Genomic DNA, 27,166 nt, shown 5'->3' on the forward strand with positions numbered 1-27,166 from the left:
TCCAGTTTGTCTGAATTTTAATCAAATAAGCTTACATATACAATTAAAATGTAAAAAAAAATTAATTGCTAAACAAATATTGATAGTAACAACTGATTTCATTTAAGAAAATGTAAATAACCAACAAGGTACCACAACAAGAGGCATATCCTACATGAATTTATAATGAAAAAAATTATATAAACCTGACTTAATGTTAAACAATTAAACTTAGCTGAACTACTGCAACTTGTGAAGACTAATTATTATTCATTACTTTTTTCAATAATCTAAGAGTTATATCTTATAATATTGTTATGCTATATCCATTCTTAATTGAAAAAGATTAATCAGTGAATTCAATATTCAAGGTGGCATTTATGCATCACCATTCCTTTCAGCAGAATCTCCTCGGCTCCTGAAACATAATTTAAAAAATTAAGAAGCTAACAGATTTCTAATATAGAGGAAATTGTACCAGTGGCAACCATTTTTGTAACAGTGTGCACACCTATTTTTGTGATTGCAATGACTAATGGATCACAACTAAAAAACTATTGGTCTTTGAAAGATGAAACAAAAAGCAATTTATTCATATTTTCTCAAGGTAAAAGATTGGACCAGTGGTTTGTTTACCTAACACTAAAGTTGTGCAAATTTGAAATTTTTATCACCAGCCCCATCAGTTATAGACAAAATTTGAATTAAAAAAAAAAAAAATTAGTTTTCAAAGATTCATAAAAATTTAGAACTATTAACATATATCTACATATAAAAAAATAATACAAAATGTGTATGTGTATACCATCCGTCTCTTGAAAAAAATTACCAGAAATTGAAATTTCACAGTTTTTAATGTTTTAATGTTCAACTTTACTAGTAATTTTATCATAGAAAGAAGACAGATAGATAAATAAACAAACCAATGGACCAGTGGTTTGTTTATTGAAAAGATTGGACCAATCTTTTACCTTGAGAAAATATGAATAAATTGCTACTTGTTTCATCCTTCCAGGACCAATGTTTTTTAGTTAGATTTTTCTGTAAAATAAAATCACAAAAATAGGTGTGTGCAACTAGTTTAATAGTTTTAAGATCCTGAGACATGTCGGAAACAAGTGGATAAGTTTCAATTTATTTTGAACTGGTCAAGTGACCCTTAGGTCACTTCAAATGGATCGACCTTACATAATTATATATAAAATTTATTATATTAATAATTATTGGATAATAAAATAACTGAATGAATTCTTACAAATGAATAATCATATTTTAATATATCATACATGTAGACTCATTGTCCATTTACTTCATTTAAAATCACAATATTTGAACAGTTGGAAATGAAATTTGTTGTAATTTCTAACTTTACTTATATGTTTTAAATAAAAATCACACATGTAAAATGTATTCAAAAACCGAACGAAAACTATTCACTATATGCAACGCTCATTAACCCTTAGGGCCTCAAGCCTATTTTGTAAGTACTACTTAAAAGCCTCAACCACATTTTTCAGAAAAAGTAGATAAAATAAAAATATACACGATAAAATTATGAAAAAATTGTAATTACTTAGTAAACTATGTAGATTGTGGTGCTGCGATCCAAAATGGTGTTATATCCTTAATTAATTATTTAAAAAATAAAATTCAACTTTTTTTCATTAAAAAAACAAAATACTGAATTTGTTCTTTATTTGAAAAAAATTCTTGCTATTTATATCTAATTTATCACTGTTTCTAAAAACTAAACTTATTTGTGAAAATAAAAAAAATCACTTAAAAATTCATATTATTTACAGTTATTGAAATTTTTGTTACCATTTTTTTTGTAACATTTAAGCTTTGAAATTTCAAAATAATTCTTAAATGGTGCGCTGAAAACATTTTACCAAACCAAGGGGTTGCCTGTGATATAATACTATACTCCAGTAACTCTAATTTTAATTAGAGTAACTCTAATCTTTCTAATTATCCCCATATTCATTATGCAAGCTATAAAACCTTTCATTTCAGAAATGGTAATATTTTTCCATTTTCGGTATGGTTCAGACAGCCTATCTCTATTTGCATTTAAATACAGATTGGCTGATCTATTGGTTTCTTTCACCATCATTTCAAATAAATTAAGTGTAAATAATAAATTATAGGTGTGCAACCTGGATTAAGCATATGTTTTGGGCCAGGGAGTTCCAAAAATTGATGTGGAAGAAAGGACATTATCTTCCGGTTCAATGATGTTTCTGTATGCCTCATCTTCTTCTGAATCCCCATCACTAACACTTGTGATTAATTTATCATCTTCTTCAGCCTCACTGTCATTAGATAATTCGAAATCGCTATCAGTATCATCAACAAAACGTTATTAATTTCTGCATCGGTAAGATGTCTACAACGCCCGGACATTGTAGAAAAAAAAACACCGAACTAACGAATAAATCTGAATATTTTACGGATCACGGTAGCTAAAACTACAGAACACTATAATTGAAACTCTAATTTTATAAAAGAATATTATAATACATATAAAAAATCCCTAAACGCATGGAGTAACCAAAACATAACCATGAATGCACAGAACAAACTTTTTGTTTGCATCAGAGATTATTGGAATTTTGAAATCGATTATTCTCTAAAATGCGTATCGTAAAATGAAAACAACCTACACTATCGATATCTACAAATTGTAAGGTTTAAGAAAAGATACTATATGAGTGATCTCAGTAACGTAAAGAAATATATGAACATAAAAACTACATACAGATATATTGTACAGGTGAGACTTTTAGCACAAGCACTCGTGTATGATATATCGTTACCTTCAGGCTCTAAGGGTTAAATGAAGTAGGAATATAACTGTGGCAATACAGTAAAATAAATGTACTGGGCTGGTTGAAGGAAAAATTATAATAAACTTCATACGTGTGCAAAGGTTACAAAGGTTAAAAAAATCTCAGTCTAATTAAATTTAATATCAGAATTAATTTCAGGCAATAATCTGATTAATTAATTAAATTTAATATCAGAATTAATTTCAGGCAATAATCTGATTAATTAATTAATTTAATTTCCTTAATTAATTAGGAAAACCTAAGTTAAACTTTACTCCAGTGCAGTTAATTAAACCCATTGATCAATTACTATTAATTCAAAAATATAAGATTTTGATTATCATTAACACCTTCTCAAGCATTAACAAGCAAGAACTATTGAACTTAATTTACTAACAACTTACCTGCTACGAGACCTTGTTTTGGAACGGGAATTGCTGCGATCTTTCGGGGTTGCTGACTTTGAACGTCCTCGAGATGCAGACCGTGATACAGTGCGAGATCGGGTACGCCTGTCCCGTGACCTGGAGCGAGACCTTGAACGAGTATAAGACCTGTACAGTCACATATATTTGCACAAGATTTTATGACAAATACACAAATATACGGCCTGCAGTTACTTGAAACAATTACTGTATACACGAGTGCCAATTTTATGTAACAATGAATTTTACGATAGATTTAAATGATATTTAAGTTCAAACTAACATTTTTAACTTTCAAAAACTAAGAAGACTACAACTTAGTCAAAACAAATCATTTAGTTTTTTAATTATAATAGAACAAGCAAATAAAATAATTCACTACAAATTTAAAAGAAAGAAAGAAAGAAAGAAAAAAGATTTACTAAATGAATAAATTGTAGTCAAACTATTTCAAAGAAAAATATTTAACTAAGAAAATTTAAGATCTTAATGCTGTATTGTTGACAGTATTACTGTACAACTGGCACTTGCAGTTAAAAAAAAAAAAAAACTTTAAAAATATATACATGACTTTGAATGACAGGTCCGAGATCATGAAAGAAAGTTTATAAATCAATTTTTAATCAGTGAAATGCAAGGTTAAAAATGCACACAAGTTTATATTTACTCTTTTCATAGAATAAATTAAATCAGCAAAATAAAGGCTGTTTTGGAATTATTTATGGCCAATTAATATTGGCCACACTTAAAATATAAAATTCTCTATCATATAATTAATACCACTTACCACCTAATTCTATTTGTAGGAATTGATTTATATACTAATTGAAAGCAGGTTTAATAAAACTATTCATTACAAAATATCTTTTTTCTGTTAACCCAGCAATTTATTCTAATTATATGTTAATTTATTATAATATAATTAGCAGAACCAGTGGAGGAAAATTTACAGATATGAGACGGTAAGTAAATAGTGCCATGTAGTACAGTTGGTAGACTCAGTTAATAAAGTAGAAACATCCACAATAAGCTGGATCTTATAAAATTAATGCAGGAGGAATATATAAGTATTATTTCTTCATTTACATCGCACAACAATTTTTTTACATTTTTTGTAGTAGAACTTTATTACGAGAAACAATATCCAAAACATTTCTTTTAAGGGCAATGACTGTAAAATGACAATCATCCAATTATTATTCTTCATAAATTATTTTCTTGTGAAATAATTTTTGCCCAGAAGGTGTAGATAAATATTTTATGGATGATAAAGTATTCAGTTTTAGGAGATTTCAGAATACAAAGTTAAAAAAAAAAATGGCCTTACACAAGCCCCTGCTAATACATAAAATTGATAGTACTGACATAAAAAAATACTTTTAACTTATTTCAACAAAGTGAATATATTAAATAAAGTCAAATATTTAAGATTGCTGAAACACATTTTTAATGTAATAACAAATTAATAAATAAATGTGTATATATTAAAAAAAATCAAAATCTAAAATAAAAGCTACTCAAATAGCACTTCATAAAAGCCCATAAATATTTATTGACACCAACCCCTACTGAGGTTTATGAAGTTATAACTCGTATAGCACCGAACATCTTCATCATGGGTGGTGACAGTGTGCAATTGAAAATTTTACACCCCCAGCCATTACAGCTTTTATCATTCATCCTGGGCGTGGTATGTTGTTTTGGTTTCAAAAGAATCCACAGCAACAGTTCAATGTAATTTTCACACACAGCATAAAAATAACCAGTAGAGCTTTTTTATGTTCATAACAGAAATCATACGCCTGCTTTTTATTTTATTTAGAAATACAGTAACATAAAATTATCAATAACAGCTAAAATTAAAAAACAATCACGCTTTAAAATGAACCTCACCTTTCTTTTTTCTGTGTTTTTGTTCTGATTTAATAGTCTGTAGAAATGTATTAAAAGAAACAATATAACAATGCAGTTATATTCAAAATAATTACTTTACAGGGAGTCTACCTAGAGTATGTCTAAGTCCTGGGTCTAAATTTAAGTACGTAATAGTTCAGCTGTTTAACAAGGTTAAACAGCTTAGTGTAGAAAAGTTTTGATTAGTTTAGTTTTAACTAGTGTGAAAAAGTTCTATTGGAATGAGCAACTGTTGATGTGGCTTTAATATAAAAGCATCATTATATCAGCCATTTAAATTTGAACTTAGCAAAGCAATTTTATACCCCAATGATTCAAAAGAAGGCAAAAATGTTATAAATGCCAGCACAGTTAGAATAGCCTTCTTGAATGTTTTCCTGAGCATGGAAAATGAAGAAAAATATTAATGGTACTTATGTAAAATTAATTTTCTACATAAAAACCTGAAAATTAGTAAAAATACAACCCCTCTACTTTTTAATCTAGTATTTATTAAAACTGCTTTCAAAGAATATTTATTAAGGCTTGTACTACAAAAACAAAAACTATCACAACAAAGCGCTAAAAGAATTTAATAAAATCCATGAGAAATTTTAAGAAAAAAAAGTAACAGAGTATAATGCAATCTTGTTGGTCTCATCATGCATAATACTAGTCATCATCTGTATCTAATATTTTATTATTCCTACTTTGTATTCATCATATCTTATCAGTTTTCTCTTGCCAATTAGCTTGAAGTGGTAATTTTTTTTATAAATTTTATCAAACTATACCAATATTTCATTAATTGATACTGGTATTAATAGATCATAGCAATCATTATTTTTTTTTTTGTATGAATAGTTAAAACTACCCCTTTTCCTTTCTTTGACGAAAACAAAAAATTCTAGTTTGTGACAGCTTCACTCATGTCTTTTTTTTAATCTCTCATGGATCCTATTACACATGAATACTTAATCAGAAAAATAAAAAGGAAAGCACAACAGTATAAATAATCTACAAGTCGATCTGTTTGAAATTAAGATTGCAATCCCTACAGGTATTATTAATACTACACTACAGCTCACTTCTTCAAACACATGATTATTCAAAAATTAAAAAGTGCCAATACTTGACACACAGTGCTTAACTATCAATTCAGCACTTTTAAATAATTTCCTTTTTTGTACTTGTAGTTAACACGGAGAGGTGGAAATATCTACTGCATGATATTTCAATTGAGAATTATTTTAAATCAAAATATTTCCTCCTTCAAAAATAATAATATGCTTCATATAATATAGCATAAAAAGTTTGAAGTATTTCTAAATATTTTCTTTTTTAACGATCAGTATGCAAAATACAAATCATCAAATCAAGTGTGCTATGTCTGAAATAATAATAATATTAAAATGTTTTAATATTTTTTCTAATGTAATATTAACTGAAATGTTACTTTTAATTTTATTTGTTTTTCTAAATAAAAATTATTTTACGGTACTGTTAAAAGAGGTGATAAAATATTACCATAATATAGATCAGTAGAAGTAGAAGTAGTCTTGCTTACACATTCATTGATAACAACAATGAGAACTCACATTTTACAAAAGAGGGAGATTGGAGTAGTAATCAGATCAACTGTGGAGGAGGTCAAGAAGCAAGCGTGAGCGACTGACGGACTGATCGTGAACATGTCTAAACCGAAGGTGGGCGAGTGAGTGAGCGAGGACTGTCCACCTTGAAGAAGCTACTTTTTCAAATCATAACCAATGCCTCACTGCTCAGTAATTCTCTTGTTTTCTTTCTCATTCTAGCGAACATGTCGGCAGACAGAAGATCATCTCATACTCAAATACCAATCGTATCAAAATCCACTCATATTTTACATTTACATTAACATCACAGAGAAAACAAATCATAGCTATTCCATTAAAAAAACTGATATTTTACACCTTCTCTTGTTTTAACTGGACTTAAATTAAAATGTTTTATATTTAATAAAAATCTTAAAATTTAATTATTATTTTATAATGAATAATAATATAATTTGTAATAGAACTTGAATGAAAATTTTTTTTTTACAACTGTATTAAATTCACTTAGTATTAATATTAAATTCATTTAGAATTAGTGAACTAATTAACAGCCCACTTTTATTTTTAGTTACATAAAAATTCACAAAAAAACCCGCTTTATAAAACACATAGATAAAAAAAAAGTATAATATATAATTCATTCCTTTCCAACACATAATGAAGACCACTACATATTTTATTTTACATTACTTTATATGAAAAAAAGGGCATTCTATTCTTTGAAAACTATTTGAATATAACTGAAATTACGCTATTATCATTTTATTAAATGATTTTTATTTTATCCTGCAAGTATATTTAATTTCTTAAAATATCTATTTTAAGGTCTGCTGTCAAAAAAAGAATTTGTTTATTTTGTAAAAACATTACAGTTTATACTAAAAGAATTACGTGATTGAAATTCCTATCTAATGAATTTAATTAATTATATTTCGGAAGCATTTCCAATCTTCAGAAACTGAACTGGTTGATTTTATATTTTACAGTCGCAATAAATCACAGTACTATTGGAATTTAATTAATTTGATAGATTTAATTTCAGAGCACCCAACTAGATTATTCCTCTCAGCATTAACAATTTCTTTAATAACATCAATAATACTAGTATCAATTAACACCCCTTCTTCAATTAGGTAAGTGGAAATTAATATTTTTTTTTTTTACATATCAAACTGTATATACAATTATTACCCCTTCAGAGTACTGGATCTGCGAATTATGTAAATATGATTACAATTTAGTACAATATCAGTGAAAATTTATAGCTTAATGACTAAATCATATCTTTAGATATTTGTAAAATAAAATCATGTCATCCATCAAATCTTCACAATAGTTTCTTTTGAATTGGTTTTATTGTTAAGTACTGCTGCTTTTTTGTTAATGATTGGAAATTCCTTTTTTGTTTGGAATTTCTTTATTAATTTAAAATATAAACTATTAAACAAAATTATTACAGAATTTTCAAAAACTACAATCAATTATTAAAAAAGCTGTTCTTTTTTATTTATTAATTTTCTACAATTAATAAACATTACAGGTGTTTTTTTTTTTAATAATCTAATAACCTGTTGGATATATTTTAATGAGGATATTTTACCACAAATAAATTCATTTATTTATAAACCTATATATATCTTTCATTGTTTGTTGACTGGATATCTCTTTGTCAAGACACTTTTTTTATAAAAAATTACCAAAAATAAACATAGTACAAATTTTGAAAAATGGCATAATATAGGGGAAAATGTTTAAACATAATTTTCCTACCAAGTATTTTAATAAAACCTGAATCTTTCTCAATAAATAAAAATATTACTTAACAGTTTCTTGTCTAATAAATACTTAAATTACTGTATACAAAACAAAAGCCACAATCATAAATGAATATTAATTAATTAGCAAATTAATATTTTAAAAATATGTTACAAAATAAAAATCCATAAAAGCAAGTTATATAAAAACAAGTTAAGGTGTATATCAGAACTAGGTACCAAAATAATGCAACTGTACCTTATTTAAAACATTATACTAATACGATTGGTAATGAGAACAGGGGGAATTCATATATGTAATGCATGATGTCTCTACGAAGGGCAGAAGACTCAACATCAACATAATGTGTGCGATGCAAGTTTAGACTCTGCGATGACAGAAGCAGGCTGTGTGTTCTCAGCCGAACTTCCTACAAAAACGTCAGGAAGAAATTTGTTTAAAAAATGTAACTTGTTAAAAACTATTTTGAAGAAATTAAATGCCTTCCCTCCCAACTCAATTCAACCATGCTCACTCGAATATAGATAAAATAAATTTAACAACTAAGTCTTCAGTAAAGCAGTGATTCTTTTGTAACATTACTTTCCTTTTCACTCACACAAAACATGCGATCAACATATCACACTATATTTTCATAAAAAATTTATATTTTCATGTTATAAAATGTAAATAATGTGTGTATGAGATTTTTTTTATAACACCAGTGAATAATAGTTTACATATTCTAAGGAGCATGGTTTACTTTTAGCTATATTATATGATTTAAAATAATATTTATGATACATATTAAAATAAATATAAGTATAATGAACATATAATATAATGAATAATTAAATTATCTGTTCCTAGATATTTAATTTTTTTCATACTTTAAAATAAAAGGAATTTAAAAAGAAAACTGAATGCCACATCCGATCACATAAAATTAAACTTACCATATGGTAAAAAAATACAATCGGAAGAGGGGAGAAATTTCAAAAGAAAAATTTTAAATCTGCTGGTTGATTCTATACATTATTTGTCACTGACAAATGAAGAATTATCTTCAATTCTCAGCAACAATCTTTATACTTAAGATCTTTTTTAGTATCTTTATTAAGTATAAAGATACTTAATATATTCTTGTATAAATTTTCCCTATGTTATCCAAAACACAAATTTCTGACACTATTGTCTAATAAAATTGTGGTACACTAAATTTTTTTTATTTATACCACGTAACAAATTTTTAAGACTATTAGCACACTATAACATGTTGGGAAAGATGTTCCTTAAATTAAAAATCTGAAAGTGCCTGAGTGTTTTTATATTCAAATCTTCATGGTTTTATCTACTGTTATTTACTTTTCCATCGAGTCAGTAAATAAGAATTGAATAGTGGAAAGATCTTAGAAGAAAAGGAGATGTCACAAACTTTATTCATACACACCGATAAACTAACTCTTTATTCAGCAAGTTATTGGAAGTCACTCCCAATCACAACAGTTATCTAAATATCCAAGCTGTTCAATCCAAAAGTAAAATCTTGCTGTGAGTTTGGGGAGGGGAAGAAGCATCATTCACAACCTGTTAATTCACCATACATAGATGAAACAGATTATTCATTAGAGCCCCTTAAAAAATTATCATTTAACACACTCATTTCTTGTACCACTCTAATAAAATTAACATCGATATAAATTTCCTGAAATATGTTAACTAGAATGCTTATCACCAAATTACTCATAGGGATAGTTTTCTGCCAAAGAAAAGGAAATATTGATGATTGTCTTCTTCTCATTAACAAAAATGCTTAAAATTATTTCATAATGACATTTTTTAATTTGATTTATTTCCCTTTCTTTATCCCTAGAATTGTAACGTTATGTGTGTGACCTTCACATGGATCCCCACCAACTATGAAAACACCTTACCCACCCAATGTTAACAAATAACCTAACCAGTATGTGAACTTGCCCAAACAAGAAAAGAAATTCCTTATGTGGAATGAACTATCAGTTCACTACATAATCTTAATTATGATTTTCTTCCTAGAGTAATATATATTTTTCTTTTTTACTTACTCTTTAAAAATTTTAAATCAATTTCTTACAGCTTTTGTTTGAGGGAGGATCAAAAAAGGCTTTTCATATAATTTTTTAATAAATCCAATACATATTTCTAAAAAGTTAGGTGTAAATAATAGACTTAACAATTCAAAAAAGTTACGACACTTATGATCTTAGTATAGAGCAGATTCAATGACTTTTTTTGTTACACACAAGTGATATCCTATGCTGCTGCATAGGATCACTTATCACTTGTATCAACTCACCCGGACCATATTACAAATGATTTCTTTATTTTCAACAGATCTACACATTAAATGAAATTTATTTAATTCATGTTTTCCAAGAAAAAAGGCAGATCACAAAACAACAGATTTAACTTACATTATTCAGTGTTATATTTTTAAATTCCTTTTAAAATATTAAAAATTATCTGAGTCACATACTCTGAGAGTTCAACATAAATAATTTTAAAAAAATCCGTACAGTTAAACTTCTTTGAAACTGAATCCATAGCTATAAACTGTTTAAATGGAAATATATTTTTTAAATTAGTACTGTAATGATAGAAAATAGACAGAAAATTTAAGAAAAAATGGATTAAGATATAATTAAAATTATTTTTTATTTAGCTTAATATATGAAATATTTCAGTAGTGCAGCTTCCACAGGCCTTACAACTACGTGAAGCCCAAAAATAATTAGAAAATTCAAGCATGCATGAACAAGTGTACAGTTTATAATATTGTTCAATAGTTACAGAAGAAAGACAGTTAATTAAAAAGACTGAAAACCAATGGGGCCAATAAAGATTAACAAGTATCATGAAAGACAGGGAAATACACTGAAACAACTCAGAAAAATATCAACTATATTGGTAACTATGGTTAAGTAAATAAAAAATGTCATGGTGGTACAGATATTTGAATATTAAAAATTTTGTGCAAATTTTTAATATTCAAATTTGTATTCACTTTGGGAACACTGTTAATTATATTTATAATTAGCATTGGCAAAATGCTAACAGGTAAACAGGTAACAGTTTAAAATATTGCACAATCTTGTAAAAGGGGAAAAAAGCCTATGAATCAATCAATCAGTAGTAACTTTATATCAATACTACAATTAGTTGACTCTATGACATAAAATCATAGTTCACAAACATCAATGTTTGTTAGTAAAAAAACAAAAAATACCTTATTTTAGTAAGGTCACATAAAATGTTTGATAGAATTTATTTAATTTCCTTAAATACATAGCCGTGTTTACACAAGTAGATTTTATGAATTGCAAGAAAATAGTTTTAAATTTTTTATTCTTATAAATAACAAAGCCAAAAAAAATTATAAACATGAGTTAATTACATAATTATAAGAGTTCAAGAATGAATTTAACAATTCGTGAGATACTGAACTGTACTATTTTATTTAACTAATAAATAACAAACTATACTAAATAAACAGTAATTTAATTAACTTAAAATGCCTGTATTTACTATTATCACCTCAATCTTTAATAGTAAAAGATAATTGTATGAGATAAACATTTCCATCTATCTTACTGAAATAATTGGTTAAATTTTAAATGAAAAAATTCCAGTTTTTAGCAAATAAAAGCCAGTATTACTTTACATAGTTACAATTACAGGGATTTTTAACGTTACCAATTTATTTCCTGCTAACAAACCTGTTTTCAACAATGGTTTGATTGAACATAGTTACCAACCGTGGATTTTATTTTAAAAATAGCTTATTTTTGGAAAAAAATATTCAAAGAAACTGATCACTTGTAATACAAGGAAATACTCAAGAAAAACAAAAAAAAATAACATACCTTCGACGTCCACGTCCACCGCCTCCCCTGCCATAGCGATTGCAGTCACGAGCATAATGGCCTCTTTCACCACACTCATAACATCTATCTTCTGGGTGGAATGGTCTACCACGTCTTGGAGGAGGGCCACGAAAACCTCCCTTTTTTGCACCATTTGACATTTCTACACGTACTCTCCTTCCACAAATACTTCTGGTAAAAAAATGTACATCTAATTAACCACACTGAACACCCATTTTTCATAGTGGACTACTTCATTTCTTACTATTCCTAGTCAACATGTTACATCTCTAAAACCACTGATATTGCACCTGAAAAAAATGTTCAGCTGAACTTTTTTATTATTTTTTAGTTGCTTTTCTTTAACTCACAATATCTTTTTTCATGTTTGTCCTCAAATCTTGCATCCTTAATTTAACATACTTCCTGACATTGCATATTGATGAAAATTTGCAGTTACTAAGGGTGACATACAATATTCCACAATTACTTTTGTAGACCACCTCATACGGCTGGTGAGGGGGTAAGGGGTAAATTAAAGGTATGAGTGTAAAAAATTGCAAAATGCCTATGCAGGGTTTTTGGGGTTGCAGATGACAAATTTGATAGCCATTTGACAAATCTTTTAAAAAACTCATAAAAACAATTGTTGAAAATTGTGATAATTAAGTAAATAAAAAAAAAACTTCACTATGCAAAAATTTTGTTACTTTATATAGTAAATGTCTGATTGAAAATTTGTTTGATATTTTATAAAATATTAGAAATTACAATATGTTCTATCTTTTGAAATCCGAATTAACCTACTAATTACTCATGCAATGTATGATAATTTGATTAAAACATCAACTAAAAGGTAAAGCAAGTTTTTAAAAATTTTTGTAATATTTTGCCTTCTTCAGTCATTTGACCATTTTGATGCTCTCCAAGATTCCCTAACTAGTGACATAGTTTCATTATGGTATACCCCTACATCCCTAACAATTTGTTTTACATATTCCAACTGTTACCTGCTTGCACAGTTTTTCTCAGCTACCTGTCCCTCCAATATCAAAGAGACTAATCCAGGAAGCCTTAAGATGTGGCCATAAGTCTGTCTCTTCTTTTAACGATATTTTTCCAAATAATTTTTTCTTCATCAATTTGCCATAACACCTCTTCATTTGTCACTTTATCTACCCTTTTGTTTTTTAACATTCTCCTATAGCACCACATTTCAAAAGCTTCTAATCTTTTCTTTTCAGGTACTTCAATCATCCAAGTTTCACCTCCATTATATATAAAGCTAAGCTCTAAACATACACTTTCAAAAATGTTTTCCTGATGTTTAAATTAATTTTTGGTGTAAGTAAATTATATTTCTGATTGAAACCTCATTTCACCTGTGCTATTCAGCATTTTATGTCGCTCCTGCTTTGTCCATCTTTAGTAATTCTACTTCCTAAATAACAAATTCTTCTTTATTTTACTACTTTTCTACCTATCATTGCATTTCTACTATATTACATTAATTTAGTTTTGTTCTTGGTTTATTTTCATATGGTAAGTAGTTCTTGCGAAGGATTTCATAGATGCCGTTCATTGTTTCTTCTAAATCTTTTTTGCTCTAGGCTAGAATTACTATATCAGCCAACTGTAGCATCTTTTCACCTTGCACTGTTAATCCAGATCAAAATTGTTCTTTATCATCATCATTAACTGATAGTTCTATGTAAAGATTAAAAAAAACGGGGATACGGAACATCCTTGAAAGGCTCCCTGATTTAATACTGCTTCTGTCTTATGCCCTTTAATTATTACTGTTGCAGTTTGGTTCCTGTAAATGTTAGCAATTGTTCTTCTATCTCTATATTTGAACCCTAAAACTTTTTAAAAGGAAGGCTGAACATTTTATTCCAGTTACAAGGTGTGACTATTAAATAAATAATGAGACTAATGCTCCTACAGAAGAAATGTGCATGCACCAAATTTGTATGACCGACAGCTATGTAGTATGAAGCCTTTCTTTTGATTGTTGCTACTCCAGTTTCTATAGACATATAGGTCTGACCATGGCCTTCCTATGGATAACATCTGTTTTTTTTTGTTTTGCTGAAAAAAATGATGTTTTATTAGTGCAAAGAATTGCAAAATTTCCTATGAAACTTTGAAAAGCTGCTACTGAAACATATCTTAAGTTTTAGTAAAGTATATGGCAATGAATGTTTATCAAGTGCGTGGGTTTTTGAGTGGTTTAAGTATTTTCACGATGGCTGAGAAGACAATAAAGATGATGTTCGTCCAGGTCTTCCTTCCATGAAAAAAAGACCAAATTGTGGAAGAACAAGTCATGGGTTCTTCAACAGGACAATGCATCGGCTCATACTGCATTGTCTGACAAGGTTTCTAGCAAAATATAACATCCCAGTGTTAAACCATCAACCTGACCTGGTACCATGTGACTTTTCTGTTCCTCAAGGTCAAATCTGCATTAAAAGGAACATTTCAAACCGTTAAAGCTGTGAAAGAAAAAGTGGCACATGAAAGAGCTTGCAGAAGTCTTCCAGCACTGTTTCGAACAATGGAAAATTCCCATGGAGCATTGTAGGGATTGAGGAGGGGTTGTATATTGAAGAGGATAATAACTAAATATGAATCAAAATATTTTACAGTATTAGTCTCATTATTTAATAGCCACACTTTGTACATTATCAAATGCCTTTTCTAAGTCTATAAACACCATGTATGTTGATTTGTTTATCATCCTTCAACTATTAATTTTGGCACTAAAATTGCTTCCCTTGTCCCTATACTTTTCCTGAAACCAAATTGGTCACTTCCTAACACTTCTTCCACTCTCCTCTCAATTCTTCTGTACAGAATTCTAGTTAAAATTTTTGATGCACGAGTAGTTAAGCTAATTGTTCTGTATTCTTTCCATTTATCTGCTCTTGCTTTCTTTGGTATCATGACAATAACACTCTTTTTGAAATCTGACAGAACTTCCCCTTTTTCGTAAATATTACACATCAGTTAGTATAATCTATGTACCGCTTCCTCACCTACACTGCACATAATTCAGCAGGTATCCCGTCTATACCAGCAGCCTTTCTGCCAGTCCTTTAATAGTAGATTTAACTCAAATCTCAGTATTGTATCTTCCTTTTGACTTCCTTTATAACACCTGTTCCTAATTCATTTCCTCCGTATAACTCTTCAATATATTCCACCCACCTATCAACCTATTCTTTCATATTACAAATTGGTTTACCATCTTTAATTAACACATTATTATACTTTAACATATGTACCACAAAATTCTCCTTGACTGTATATGTTCAATCTATTTTACCAATAATAATTCCTCTTTCCACTTCTGAACACTTTTATTTAATCCACTTTTCTTTCAGTAGGCATTCTTACACTTCCTACGCTTATCAATCAGCTGCAATACATCCTATGATATCCAAGGTTTTCTACTAGTTCTCTTTGTTCTGCCTAAGTTCACTTCTGCTGATTTAAGAATTTCCTTTTTAACATTCTCCCATTCTTCTTCTACATTTTCTACCTTATTGTTTTTACTTAGATCTCTTACAATGTCCTCCTCAAAAATCTTCTTCACTTCCTCTTCCTCAAGCTTCTCTAAATTCAGATTCATCAGACACCTTTTACTCAGGTTTTTAAACCCCTTCTACTTTTCATTATCACTAAATTATGGTCACTATCAATGTCTGCCCAGGATATGTTTTGCAGTCGAGGAGTTGATCTCTAAATCTTTGTTTAACCATGATATAATCTATCTGATACCTTGCAGTATCACCAGGGTTTTTCCATATGTATATTCTTCATTACGATTTTTAAACTGGGTGTTGGCAATTACCAAATTATACTTCATGCACAAATCAATAAGTTCCCTCTTTCATTCCTTTTCTGCAGCCCATAATATTTCCTTCCCTGCCTTTTCCAATGTTTCCATTCCAATCTCCAACTATTATTAAATTTTCATCCCCTTTTATGTGTTAAGTGCTTTGTCAATTTCTTTGCATACACACTCTTACCTCATCATCATGGGCACTTGTAGGCATATAAAAGTTAACAATCATTGTTAGCTTAGGTTTTGATTTTATCCAGATGATTCTATCGCTAAGCTTTTTGAAATATTCTATTCTCTTATCCCCTATCTATTTGTTAATTACAAAATCTACTCGTGCCTGCCCTTTATTTGACATAGAATTAAATATTCTAAAATCACCTGACCAAAAGTCTCTTTCCTCTTCCCACTGAACCTCACTTATTCCTCTCTACATTTAACCTACCCATTTCCCTTTTTAAATTTTCTAACCTACCAAACTTTTTTTAGACTTTTAAAATTCCATGTTCCAACTTGTAGAATGTTATTTTTTTAATTTTATGGTGATCCCTTCCTTAGTAGTCCCCACTCTGAGATCTGAATGGGGGACTAGTTTACCTCTGGAAGTTTTTACCAAGGAAGGCGCCTCTCCATCTCTGTTACATGAAAAAGCAAAGAGCTACATTTTCTTGGGGGAAAAAAACAGCTGTACTTTTCCATTGCTTTCAACTATGCAGTATTCAGAAGACTGAGTGATGTTGATATGGCAGTTTAAGTCCTTTTGACCTATACCCTTAACTACTGAGAAAGCTGCTGCCCTCTTTCAGGAATCATTCTTTAGTCTGGTTCTCAGCAGATACCTCTCCGACATGGTTGCACCTTTGGTTCAGCTGCTATGTATCACTGAGCACTGAAGCCTCCTCACCATCGGTAAGGTCTCATGATTCATAGAGGGAGCAGCTTCTATTATCAGAGAAAATTAATTTAATGGCAAAACATATGACAATAGCAGATCAGTCTGTTAACACGAATATTTAATTCCAACACATCATTAAGCAGATTTTTCAGTTGTTTTATATGGTAATAGATACAACAATCAATTGCAGAATAGCTGAGTAGACAGTAAAAAAATAACTGCATATTTCAGTTTTCTATGGAATACAATCATGAAATTGTAGAATTCTATTTTCACATTCATTAACTCTACACCTACCTTTAGTAATTTGTAATATTCTACTAGATAAAAAAAATAATGATATTAATTGTGTAATACCATTTTTAGGAACACATAAATGCTAAGGAATAATTATGTTCATGTCAATGAACTTTTGAAGTTATACAGACTGCCTTGAGCATAATTTTCAGATCGAATGTAAATTTTGTTTCATTATAAAAGATTTAAGTTAATGTTTTCAACAAATATGAATAAAAGTTCAATTGGAGTTTGCCTAAAATCGCTGAACTTTACAAAAAGGAGACATGTGATGTTTTTAAAAAAAATGTATAAATAATGAAATTTTACTAAAAATGTGTTCAAAACATAATAGGCACAAAAGAAAGCACTGAAAAAGTATGGTCGATTTTTATCAGAATATTTAACAAATATTTGTAATGTTATTCAGTTTTTACCAGCTCCAGTAAAATTTTAAAATATTCACATGTCCCCTTTCTGCATCTTCCTATTCAACTGTTCACATCTTAACTGTAATTCTACTAACATTGCTTTGAAAAGAGTAATGTTTGAGACAACATAAAAATCCATTATGTACTTCACATGCACAAACATTTATCAACAAAATATAAGCAAAACTTCTAGAAGTAGTAGTAAAATAAAATATTTTTGTTACTAAGATTATAATTACCTAGTATGAACCAAATAAAACTACTTCAAGTAAACTAATTCCTTAAAATCAACTTCAAACATACTTTGACTACCTTGTATATTAGAAAATAAACAAAACTTCACAGAATTGGCAGATTAGGACTCATTAAATCAGACCACACCTTAGCTAGGAAGGATAACACTAACAAATAAAAATCTCTAGCGCTTCTTATTACTGATACTTTAGGTTACAGAGTTCCTTACTCAATCTGTCTGTCATCTATTTATTTTTACAATTAGATGGTCTTTAAAAATTCTAGCAAAGGATATGTAATGGAAAATTTTCTTTTCCTAAAATCATAAAAATTTAATTTTCTATAAGACCAAATATTGTCAAATAATAATAAAGCAATAATATTGACAAATAATAATAATAAAAAAATCAAACAAACCAAGTAGCACAACATTAGCAACAAAATAGCTGATAACCTGACATTTAATAGCAAATATTTTACTGTGAAAATAAACTAAGTTCCAGCTTACATCTACAACTGCCTATACTTGTCTAATCTACGTGTTACTGTTATTGATATTTAATTAAACAAAAAACAGATATTTAATAGAAATATATTATCAAGACTACCTTCCATCCAGTCCTCTAACTGCATCTTCAGCATCTCGAGGGTCATCAAATTCAACAAATGCAAATCCTGGTGGATTACGAGCTACCCACACATTCCTGATTGGCCCATAATAAGAAAATGCATCTTCTATATCTTGTTTAGAAGCAGAAGATCCTATAAAGAAAATGACAATTTTCATATAACCATGCTGTCTTTTACAGGTAAATTTTAGAAATTAAATTTTCATTTAACTGAAAAACATCAGTTACACACAACTGTGACATATTTTATTGCAAAACACCCACCAACGCAATATCTCTTAAAGAATGATTTAAAATACAAACAATATTTGGAGCTTTTTTGTGTGGCAGCACTTGCATTTTGTTAGAAACAGTGAAAACATGCCTTGATATGGGATATAATGATATTATAGTCACATGACACATTATTACCACACCGTAATTAATCCACTCACAATATTCCATTCCTCAGAAATCATTCATAGAGTTTAATACTTCATTCATTGTTGTCATCATATGTTAATTTTTGTACATACATTTATTATTAAAGTTAAAAATATTCATTATAAAAAAAAATAATTTAAAAATTAAAAAAGTATTAAAACTGTAATCAATTTGATACTGAATTGTCACTGTTCAGATAATCTGCCACTGCTGAGCTGCAGTCACTAAAGTGCTGATGGCATTATGCAACAATGTCATTCCAGTCTATACTGAAACGCGTTTGTTTACATTAGTCCCAACAAAAAAAATATGCTGCCACTTAACGAAAAAGGTCCCAATTTCTAACATATTAAAGGACGAAAAAGAAATTACTATTCAGTCACCAGATAGCAAGCAAATTAATTGTCTGAACTAGAAATCCTACCCCTAGAATCAATGTTTTAAGTTTAAATACAAAACCTTTAAATTATGAAAACGGTATTACAAAAAAAAATAAAAATAAAAATATTGTCCAGGTAGATTTCCATAAAATAATTCTAATTAGACAATAGTTGTGGGTCATATGCAAATTAATTTTAACAAATATAAAAAAAATTACTGACCTAAATCACCAACGTAGATCTTACAATCTGGATTCCCAGAATCTCTATACCTAGACATCCTTTTTCTGAAAAACAAAAATTAATGTCAATTTTATTTTAAAAATAACACTGGACATAATTATTACCATAATTTAAAATAATTTTATCAGATTATATATGCAAATAAATCTGCTTCATTATAAAACTAACATTTATAACCTAAAGATCAAGTTTTTTTTATTTTACTCGTTTATTGATATACGATTGATTAACTTCTGTACAAATTTTCACAAATCACCACTGTAAAGTAATTTGAAACAAAAAAAGAGGCAAATCTGCAAATTCAACTACTGCTTAACTTCCTGTTAAGTAGCACGTTAATAATAATTAAAATTATATTTTGTGATAAAATATTTATTCATAGAGTACACAATTTTCAAAGAAAAATCACGAGTTGAAAAAATTTTTATAACTAATATTCACATCCATTAATGATCAATTTAAGCAAACACATAGAATGCTGTCTTACTCATCCATAATTAAAATATTTAAGTCCCATTCACCTTCATTGATAAAACTTGCTGATAAATGTGGACGTTTTGATTAAAAATGTAGCAATAACTGTCATGTACAATCAAGTTGCTATATGTTCCTAATTTTGAAATAACAGTACGGCAGTTACTGTTAAATAACAGTTAAAAGTCATTTTCAACTTAGGTGAAAATGACTTTCATGCTTTGTTCATTTAGAACTCAACAATTAAATTTCAAGGAAATTTATCTTAGTTTTGGAGATTTTCAAGCCACCGAATTTTAACATAGCATTTACAAAAACTCAAATAAACATCTGAAATTTCTTATATTGCTAGGGTATCTAAAGGTTTGCTTATACTAGAGACAATCTCAACTGAAATAATTTAATAATATTGAAAATATTACAATAAAATTAAGTATTAATCATGAAAATATTACAATGGTTGTTCAATAAGACCTTAGAAAATTCAAGAGATGGCGCTCACAGTATCGAAAACTGTTTGCTTTTAGTTAGCGTCATCTGTAGCTAGAGTGGAGTTAAAGATTCGGCTGTATCAATCATGTGGTTTTATTGTAATAGTCGATTGAAGTAAAAAGCTATTGTTTATTTAGAAAAATGGAAAAAGTGAGTTTTGAGTAGCGATTGAACACATATTTAAAGGCTTAACACTGAAAGAGATCAAAGCTGAGTTGGATGAAATTCACTGGCACATCTGCTCCTGTGTTTGCAACCATTTACAATTTGGTAAATGAGTTTAAACGTGATCATACATCTACAAAAGATGAACAACATTCAGGATGTTCAGTTGAAGTGACAAATTCCGAAATGACAGACAAAATTCACAATATGGTTTTAAGCGATTGATGAATCAAAGTGTGTAACATAGTTGAGGCCACAGGCATACCGCAAGGTACACAGTGTTTTCAATTTTGCATGAAAAATTGGGTGTGAAAAAATTTCTCTAAGTGGAGAATAAACACAATTGTGTGGTTGACTCTGAGGCTGTTTTGACGCTCTTCCGTTGCAAACCTGTTGAGTTTCTGCGTCAATACATGTTGATGAAACATGGATATGCTACTACACTTGAGAAAAAAAATTTATCAAAACAGTGCGTTTTTGATGGTGAAATCAGCCGGCAAGGTGATGGCCAGTTTTTTGGTATGCACGTGTTATCATCTATACTGATTACTTGGAAAAAGGACAAACAATGACTTTCTTGTCAAAGTATTATGCGTTGTTACAGCACTGATTGAGCGAAGCAATAAAAAAAAGATTCTTTTCCATCAGACAATACACTAGTGCATACCTGCGTAGTTTCAATGGCCAAAATTATGGAATTAAAGTTAAAATTATTACAAAATCCATCGTATTTGGCCTCCAGGGATTTTTTTTTAATTTCCATACTTGTAAAAGTAAAAATGGCTCAACGAGCAATGGTTCACATCAAACAAGGAGGTCATCGCCTGAACTGATGATAATTTTGGGAACCTGCCAAAATCCTACTTTTTGGACTTAAAAAAGTTGGAGAAATGCTTGGAAAAGTGTATAGAATTAAAAGATTATGTTGAAAAAAAAATGTACACAAAATAATTTGTTTTTCTAAGGACTTATTGAACAACCTTTGTACAATAATAAATAATACCAAAAAATAATTTTCTTCACATTTTTGGTTTAATGAACAGGCAATGAATATAACGAAAATCTTTATTTTTTCTTTAATTAAAATTAATTTAACAAAAATAAATTATCATATCACATAATAAAAGAAACTATAGTAGCTTTTCAAAACGGCAGCCCATATTCAAAATATATACAACCAGCATTTTTTCACTGACTGCCGGACAAACATTCCAGGTGTCTGACGAATCCTCACAATTCCATTTAGAATTCTTGTGTGCAATTCTTCTATGATATCCACAGGGGTGTTGCATTAAAATGACTTTGAACAGCCTCATATGGTCAAGCCAAGAGGATTGAGATTGGGAGACGACCTTGCAGCCATGCTTACTGGGGCTCATTATATTAAAAATAAAATGTTTAAATATAAACATTTTTCCACCTCATTATTAAATTATTTATCACGTCGAGTTAGTCCATTTTATTTGGGAGGAAATGAAAAGTGGTTTTCTCTTTTCAAGAATTTTTGAAAAAAACTTTTTTTTTATGCAACAAATTTGAATAAATAAGGTGTCATTTTTTCTTTGTCATAAAATGCTTAACATTTTTTGTAATAAAGTAATATTTAAATAAACCAGTGATTGCAAAGATATTAACAATTAAAAAGTTTATATGGCTGCCATTTTGAAATGGGTGGAGATCAGGTTTAATATTTTTATACATTTAAATCTGTAGTACCCTAGCAGCAGTATATGAAATTTTCAGCTATACAATTAACAATTCCTGAAAAAATTTTTTTTGCTAAAAATACAAAATGGCATACAGCTGGTAAACTTAAGCATTTCTGGCTAAATGGAATATAGTTTTCTTTATTTCTATGTCGAGGACCATCCCTGAAACTGTTTTAATAAGCTCTGTAAATGTATAAAAACACCACCAAATGTTTCTTTGAAATGTAAAAATTTAATGTTTTATTGCATTCATGGGCAAAAATATTCACACTGTGATATTCGGAAAGTAAACTATAAATTACACTGCCGTCAAAACATTTTGCATCCATATAAAGGTGGTTGCTGCACATTGATTAGTGACTGGTTCATTCATCAAAAATAATAAATTTATATCAATCGCCAAGTATGAGAGTAAATCAAATATAAACTGGAAATTTTATTATATAATTTATTGAAGCAAAATAAAAATACACACAATATTATATTTTTCTATATAATTTCATATTTTGGAAACAATTTCCCTAGTGGATAGGTAGCTTTTTTGATCCCACAATCGTAAAATGAAGATGGATGTGACTTCAACCAATTGTGCATGAACACTTCAACAGCTACATTGTCTTCAAATTTCTATCCTCCAAGTGCTTTTTTTTAATAGCCTAACAAATGATAATCGTAGGGCAATAAATCCTATATGACTAGACTATATGGAAAGTGCTCCAATGTAGTCCAGAATAAGGATGCAATTTTTTGAATTTGAGCCCTAGTATCAGGCCAAGTGTTGTGAAGCAGAATGAATCTTTTTTTACGATATGCAAGTTTTTCTTTGTCTAAAACTTTGCAGTAGTATGCAGAATTCACTGTACGACACATTCATGGAACAAATCAACAAGCAAAATTCCTTTGAAATAAAAAAAATCCCTTTCAGCACGCCAGAACGCAAAGGAAGATTTTTTCACCATGCTAAGTAGGGGATAAATAAATTTCCACCTTGTAATTAAGAAAAACTTCAAATTTACACAAAACTAAAATGATTGCATGGAAAAAAGTTTCACATATTTAGCATATGACAAGCCCCATCTTTTTACAATGCCAGCAACATTTTGGTCATCCCTTGCTGTCAGGATTGGGTCATATCAAGAATTGTTTCAAACAAAAGTTTTAGGTAATGTTTAGAGGACTAACAACCACTTTAGACAGATTTGATACTGTGCATATTAAGACGTATGATTTTTTTTTGTTCAAAATCCTTTTTAACCACCCCCTGGGCCAATGGTTGGTGACATCAAAAAACTTTACTTACACAAGTCTTAGGCCCTTATCTAAAGAATAGCAGGAACTTGAAACAAATTCGATATTTTACTTAATAAGAAAGTTATAGTGATATTTTTTTTTTGAAAAAGCCCCCATTTCCACTCCATGGTCTGATTTTGGCTGTTAATGAACTCAACTGAGATTTTGTGACAAGTTATTTATAAGGAACAATTTTAAAGTGATTGGTGCAAAATTATGGCAGTTATTGTGTCCACAAGAAAGTGAAATATATATATATATATAAACTTTTGGGCTGACTGTGGTGGATATGAAACATGAAGATATGTTAAAAATTTCCAGAAATCGAATCATGGTACCCATTACAATAGGTAGTTTTTTCTTATGAAATCTAATAATCTGTTTTGATTCTGGGGTGTAATGGTGCATCCAAGTTTAATTGCAGGTCATGATTCAAAGCCAAAAAAAGTCACCTTTAGCTTGGTAAGATTGGCACACCTTTAGCCAATAGATCTTCTGACCTTCATAGAGAAAACAAGGGAACCATCATGTTGCCACTTTTTTACATCCAAGATCGCCAGTAATGATTGCCTGAGCACTGCAGTACTTTATTCTAATCTCAGAAGCAATTTTTGCAATTATTAATCAACAGTCGTCCTCAATAAGGTGACAAACCATGTGAACATTTTCAGCAGTACCACTTGTTCTTGGGCGATGTTTGTGACCATTTTCAACTAGTTTTCGTCCTTCTGAAAACTCCTTATTTCAATCCTATACTTGAGCTTTTTTAAGTGTGTTGTCCCTGAACTCTTAAAATTTCAAATGGTTTCACACCCTTTGCTAAGAAATTTAATAATACATTGCACAATATGCAATACCTCCTGCTCTGACATTGTGATACCGACTAGAAAAAGTAGTGAGCTGGCTTTCTAAGAGTGGGATCCCCTACATACATAAGAAGCCATGCCCCAATCCATTAGCCACGTGTCAGCAATAAAAAAATTCCAGTTTATATTTGAATCACACTCAAAATGCCTACAACTACTTATACATTTTTAATAACACAATGTTTTTGTTACAGGAGGTAAGTAATTACAATAATTTATATTATACCTCATTCCTGATATTCTTCTGTAGCAACAGAACACCCTTATAATTATGAATTCCACTACAATTACCTACAAAATTTAATCACAACTGAATCACTGCTGTAGCCACTGAGCACAAAGCCAGAAAAGGGGAAACGTTGTCAATCCATAAGAAATAAACTGATAATTCTTTTTTCATTGAAAAACCAATTTTAATTAATAGCATCCATGTATGATGGTTTGAAATTTAATCTTCTTTTTTTCTGTTACGTGCTACCATGTTTGATAAACATAATCATTTAATACTTGAAATGTTACAAAATTTTGGTTTCATAAATTTGAACTCAACACAAAATTTGACACTTTTTGAAAAATGTCCTTTTCTATGGACTTAAAAAACAGTCCGAGTCATAAATAACTCGCTACTTAAAGATTCGTAATGAAAAAAAAAAGAGTCTAAAACTTTATTTTTATTTGGGAATGTAGTTACACAAGTAAGTTTAAATTAACTGAAGCAGTTGAGAAACTAATTAAACTTTAAAAATATAGAAACTACATTACTTGAAAACATTTGAGAAAAATTTATTTGAAATATTTAACAAACTTTGCAAACAGTATAAAGCTGTTCAGAACAGGACAAATATTTTTAATAAAAAACTATTACATTACTAAATGTCAGTTTCATATGCCTAGTACAAAAAATAGTATTTATTAAAATTACTATTTTGGAAAAAAAAAGTATTGTCTAAGAAATATTATTGCTAATTCTTTCAATTACAAAAGAAATGGTCAGCCATTTCATAGTATTTTTGCAAAATATAGCTTATGAAAACACAATGTCGTGTTTATAAAATAAATCAATTTTTTTTTTCTCTAAGTATGTTACAAGTACAGATTAGAAAAAAATTAGTTAATAAAACAATGCAAAAAGCTTGCCAGCTCTTCATTATCACAGACTATACCCATCTTTCAGTTTGTTAATCTTGCCTGTCATAACAGACTAAATTGTTAAAGCATTTTCAAGTTACAGGCAAAAACTGTTGTAACTTTTGTAAGCTAAAAATCTATATTATTTTATTATATAAGAAAAATAAAAGAATCTGGTATAAAAAAAATTGGAAGTAATTTTACTTTCACATATTTATTCAAAGAAAAACTGAAACAATTACTTTTCTTGGTGGTTGTCCTAAAATGTACAGTCAGGGAAAAATGATATATTAAGATACAAAATTTTAAAACATAATTTAATTAAAAATGATTTTTTGCGAAAATATTCTTTGAATATTACTTTCCTTATTATTTAAGGCCTAACGATAAACTCTTCCTTCAGGCTTGTGATCGACCCTTGGGGCAGTGGTTTGACATCGCCCTTGCCACAAGATATATTACTACATGTGAAACAATATTTTTTTTGCTCATGAAGGCAAAACTGTAAACTCTAAGATGGTAGTTTTAAAACCGGGCACTAAATTGACGTTCATTCAACAACGTTGTGTTAAGGGTTCGGATTTAATGCAAAATAAAAATGAAATTGCTAAATGAAAAAATGGTCGAATAAACATACAGGCAAACCTTTTATCCACACTTTCTCGTAAAATGAGCTTATTCGATAGTTAAGAAAAATACCAGCAGAATAAAAATACATACAAATTCAACAACTAAGATCATTACGGAAAAACAAGATTATTTCCATTACACCTACATATCAATATACAATCATCTATGATGCGTATAAAAATAAACTGTGGCTTGGACATCGGTAAAAAAAAATGCCCCAGAACAGCAATGGTCGAAATGTTTAACAATCAAGTATAATATGATTTTCACAATTATAACCGAAATACTACGTAAAAAATTCATCATTTCAAGAAATGTATAATTCAATAAAAGAATTGTAAAACAGCTACGCAAGTTCTTTCACCATCAAATAATGAATATGGCAACCTGTACAAATGGCTATATTGATGTATAGCAGCAATACTACAGCTAAAACCACCTATAATTAAACTTAAAAATACACAAGATATAAGTACATTTTTAAAGATTTACAAAGCTTATATTAGTTAATTAATTAATAGCTTGCTATAGAAATATAAAAATATACAAAAGTGTACCTAAACATATTGAAAGACGCCAAAATTTATATTTAAAAATAATATTACAACAACTTACACCAACAAGACGACGCTCCAAAACAAGCAGTGGGCGGAAGCACAATTTTCATTGCC

At 29.1% G+C, this 27,166-nt stretch overlaps 1 protein-coding gene across 5 annotated transcripts; it reads right to left on the bottom strand.

The window, feature by feature from the left end:
- LOC142327052 (serine/arginine-rich splicing factor 7-like) lies at nt 1–27,166 on the bottom strand. 5 transcript variants are annotated; one of them, XM_075369822.1, is made up of 6 exons: nt 27,111–27,166; nt 19,721–19,785; nt 18,675–18,828; nt 12,381–12,572; nt 3,215–3,364; nt 1–397 (listed from the first exon to the last, which is right to left on the bottom strand). In XM_075369822.1, exons 2-6 carry the CDS (start codon nt 19,776–19,778, stop codon nt 358–360), a joined length of 594 nt encoding a protein of 197 aa, XP_075225937.1. In that variant the 5' UTR covers nt 19,779–19,785; nt 27,111–27,166; the 3' UTR covers nt 1–357. The 5 variants fall into 5 exon arrangements, with proteins under 5 accessions (XP_075225937.1, XP_075225936.1, XP_075225939.1 ...); XM_075369821.1 differs by having other exon boundaries at nt 12,381–12,569; nt 27,053–27,137; XM_075369824.1 differs by having other exon boundaries at nt 3,215–3,334; nt 27,053–27,137.

The sequence above is a fragment of the Lycorma delicatula genome, chromosome 6 (genome assembly GCF_047948215.1).
Source record: "Lycorma delicatula isolate Av1 chromosome 6, ASM4794821v1, whole genome shotgun sequence".
Classification (NCBI taxonomy): domain Eukaryota; kingdom Metazoa; phylum Arthropoda; class Insecta; order Hemiptera; family Fulgoridae; genus Lycorma; species Lycorma delicatula.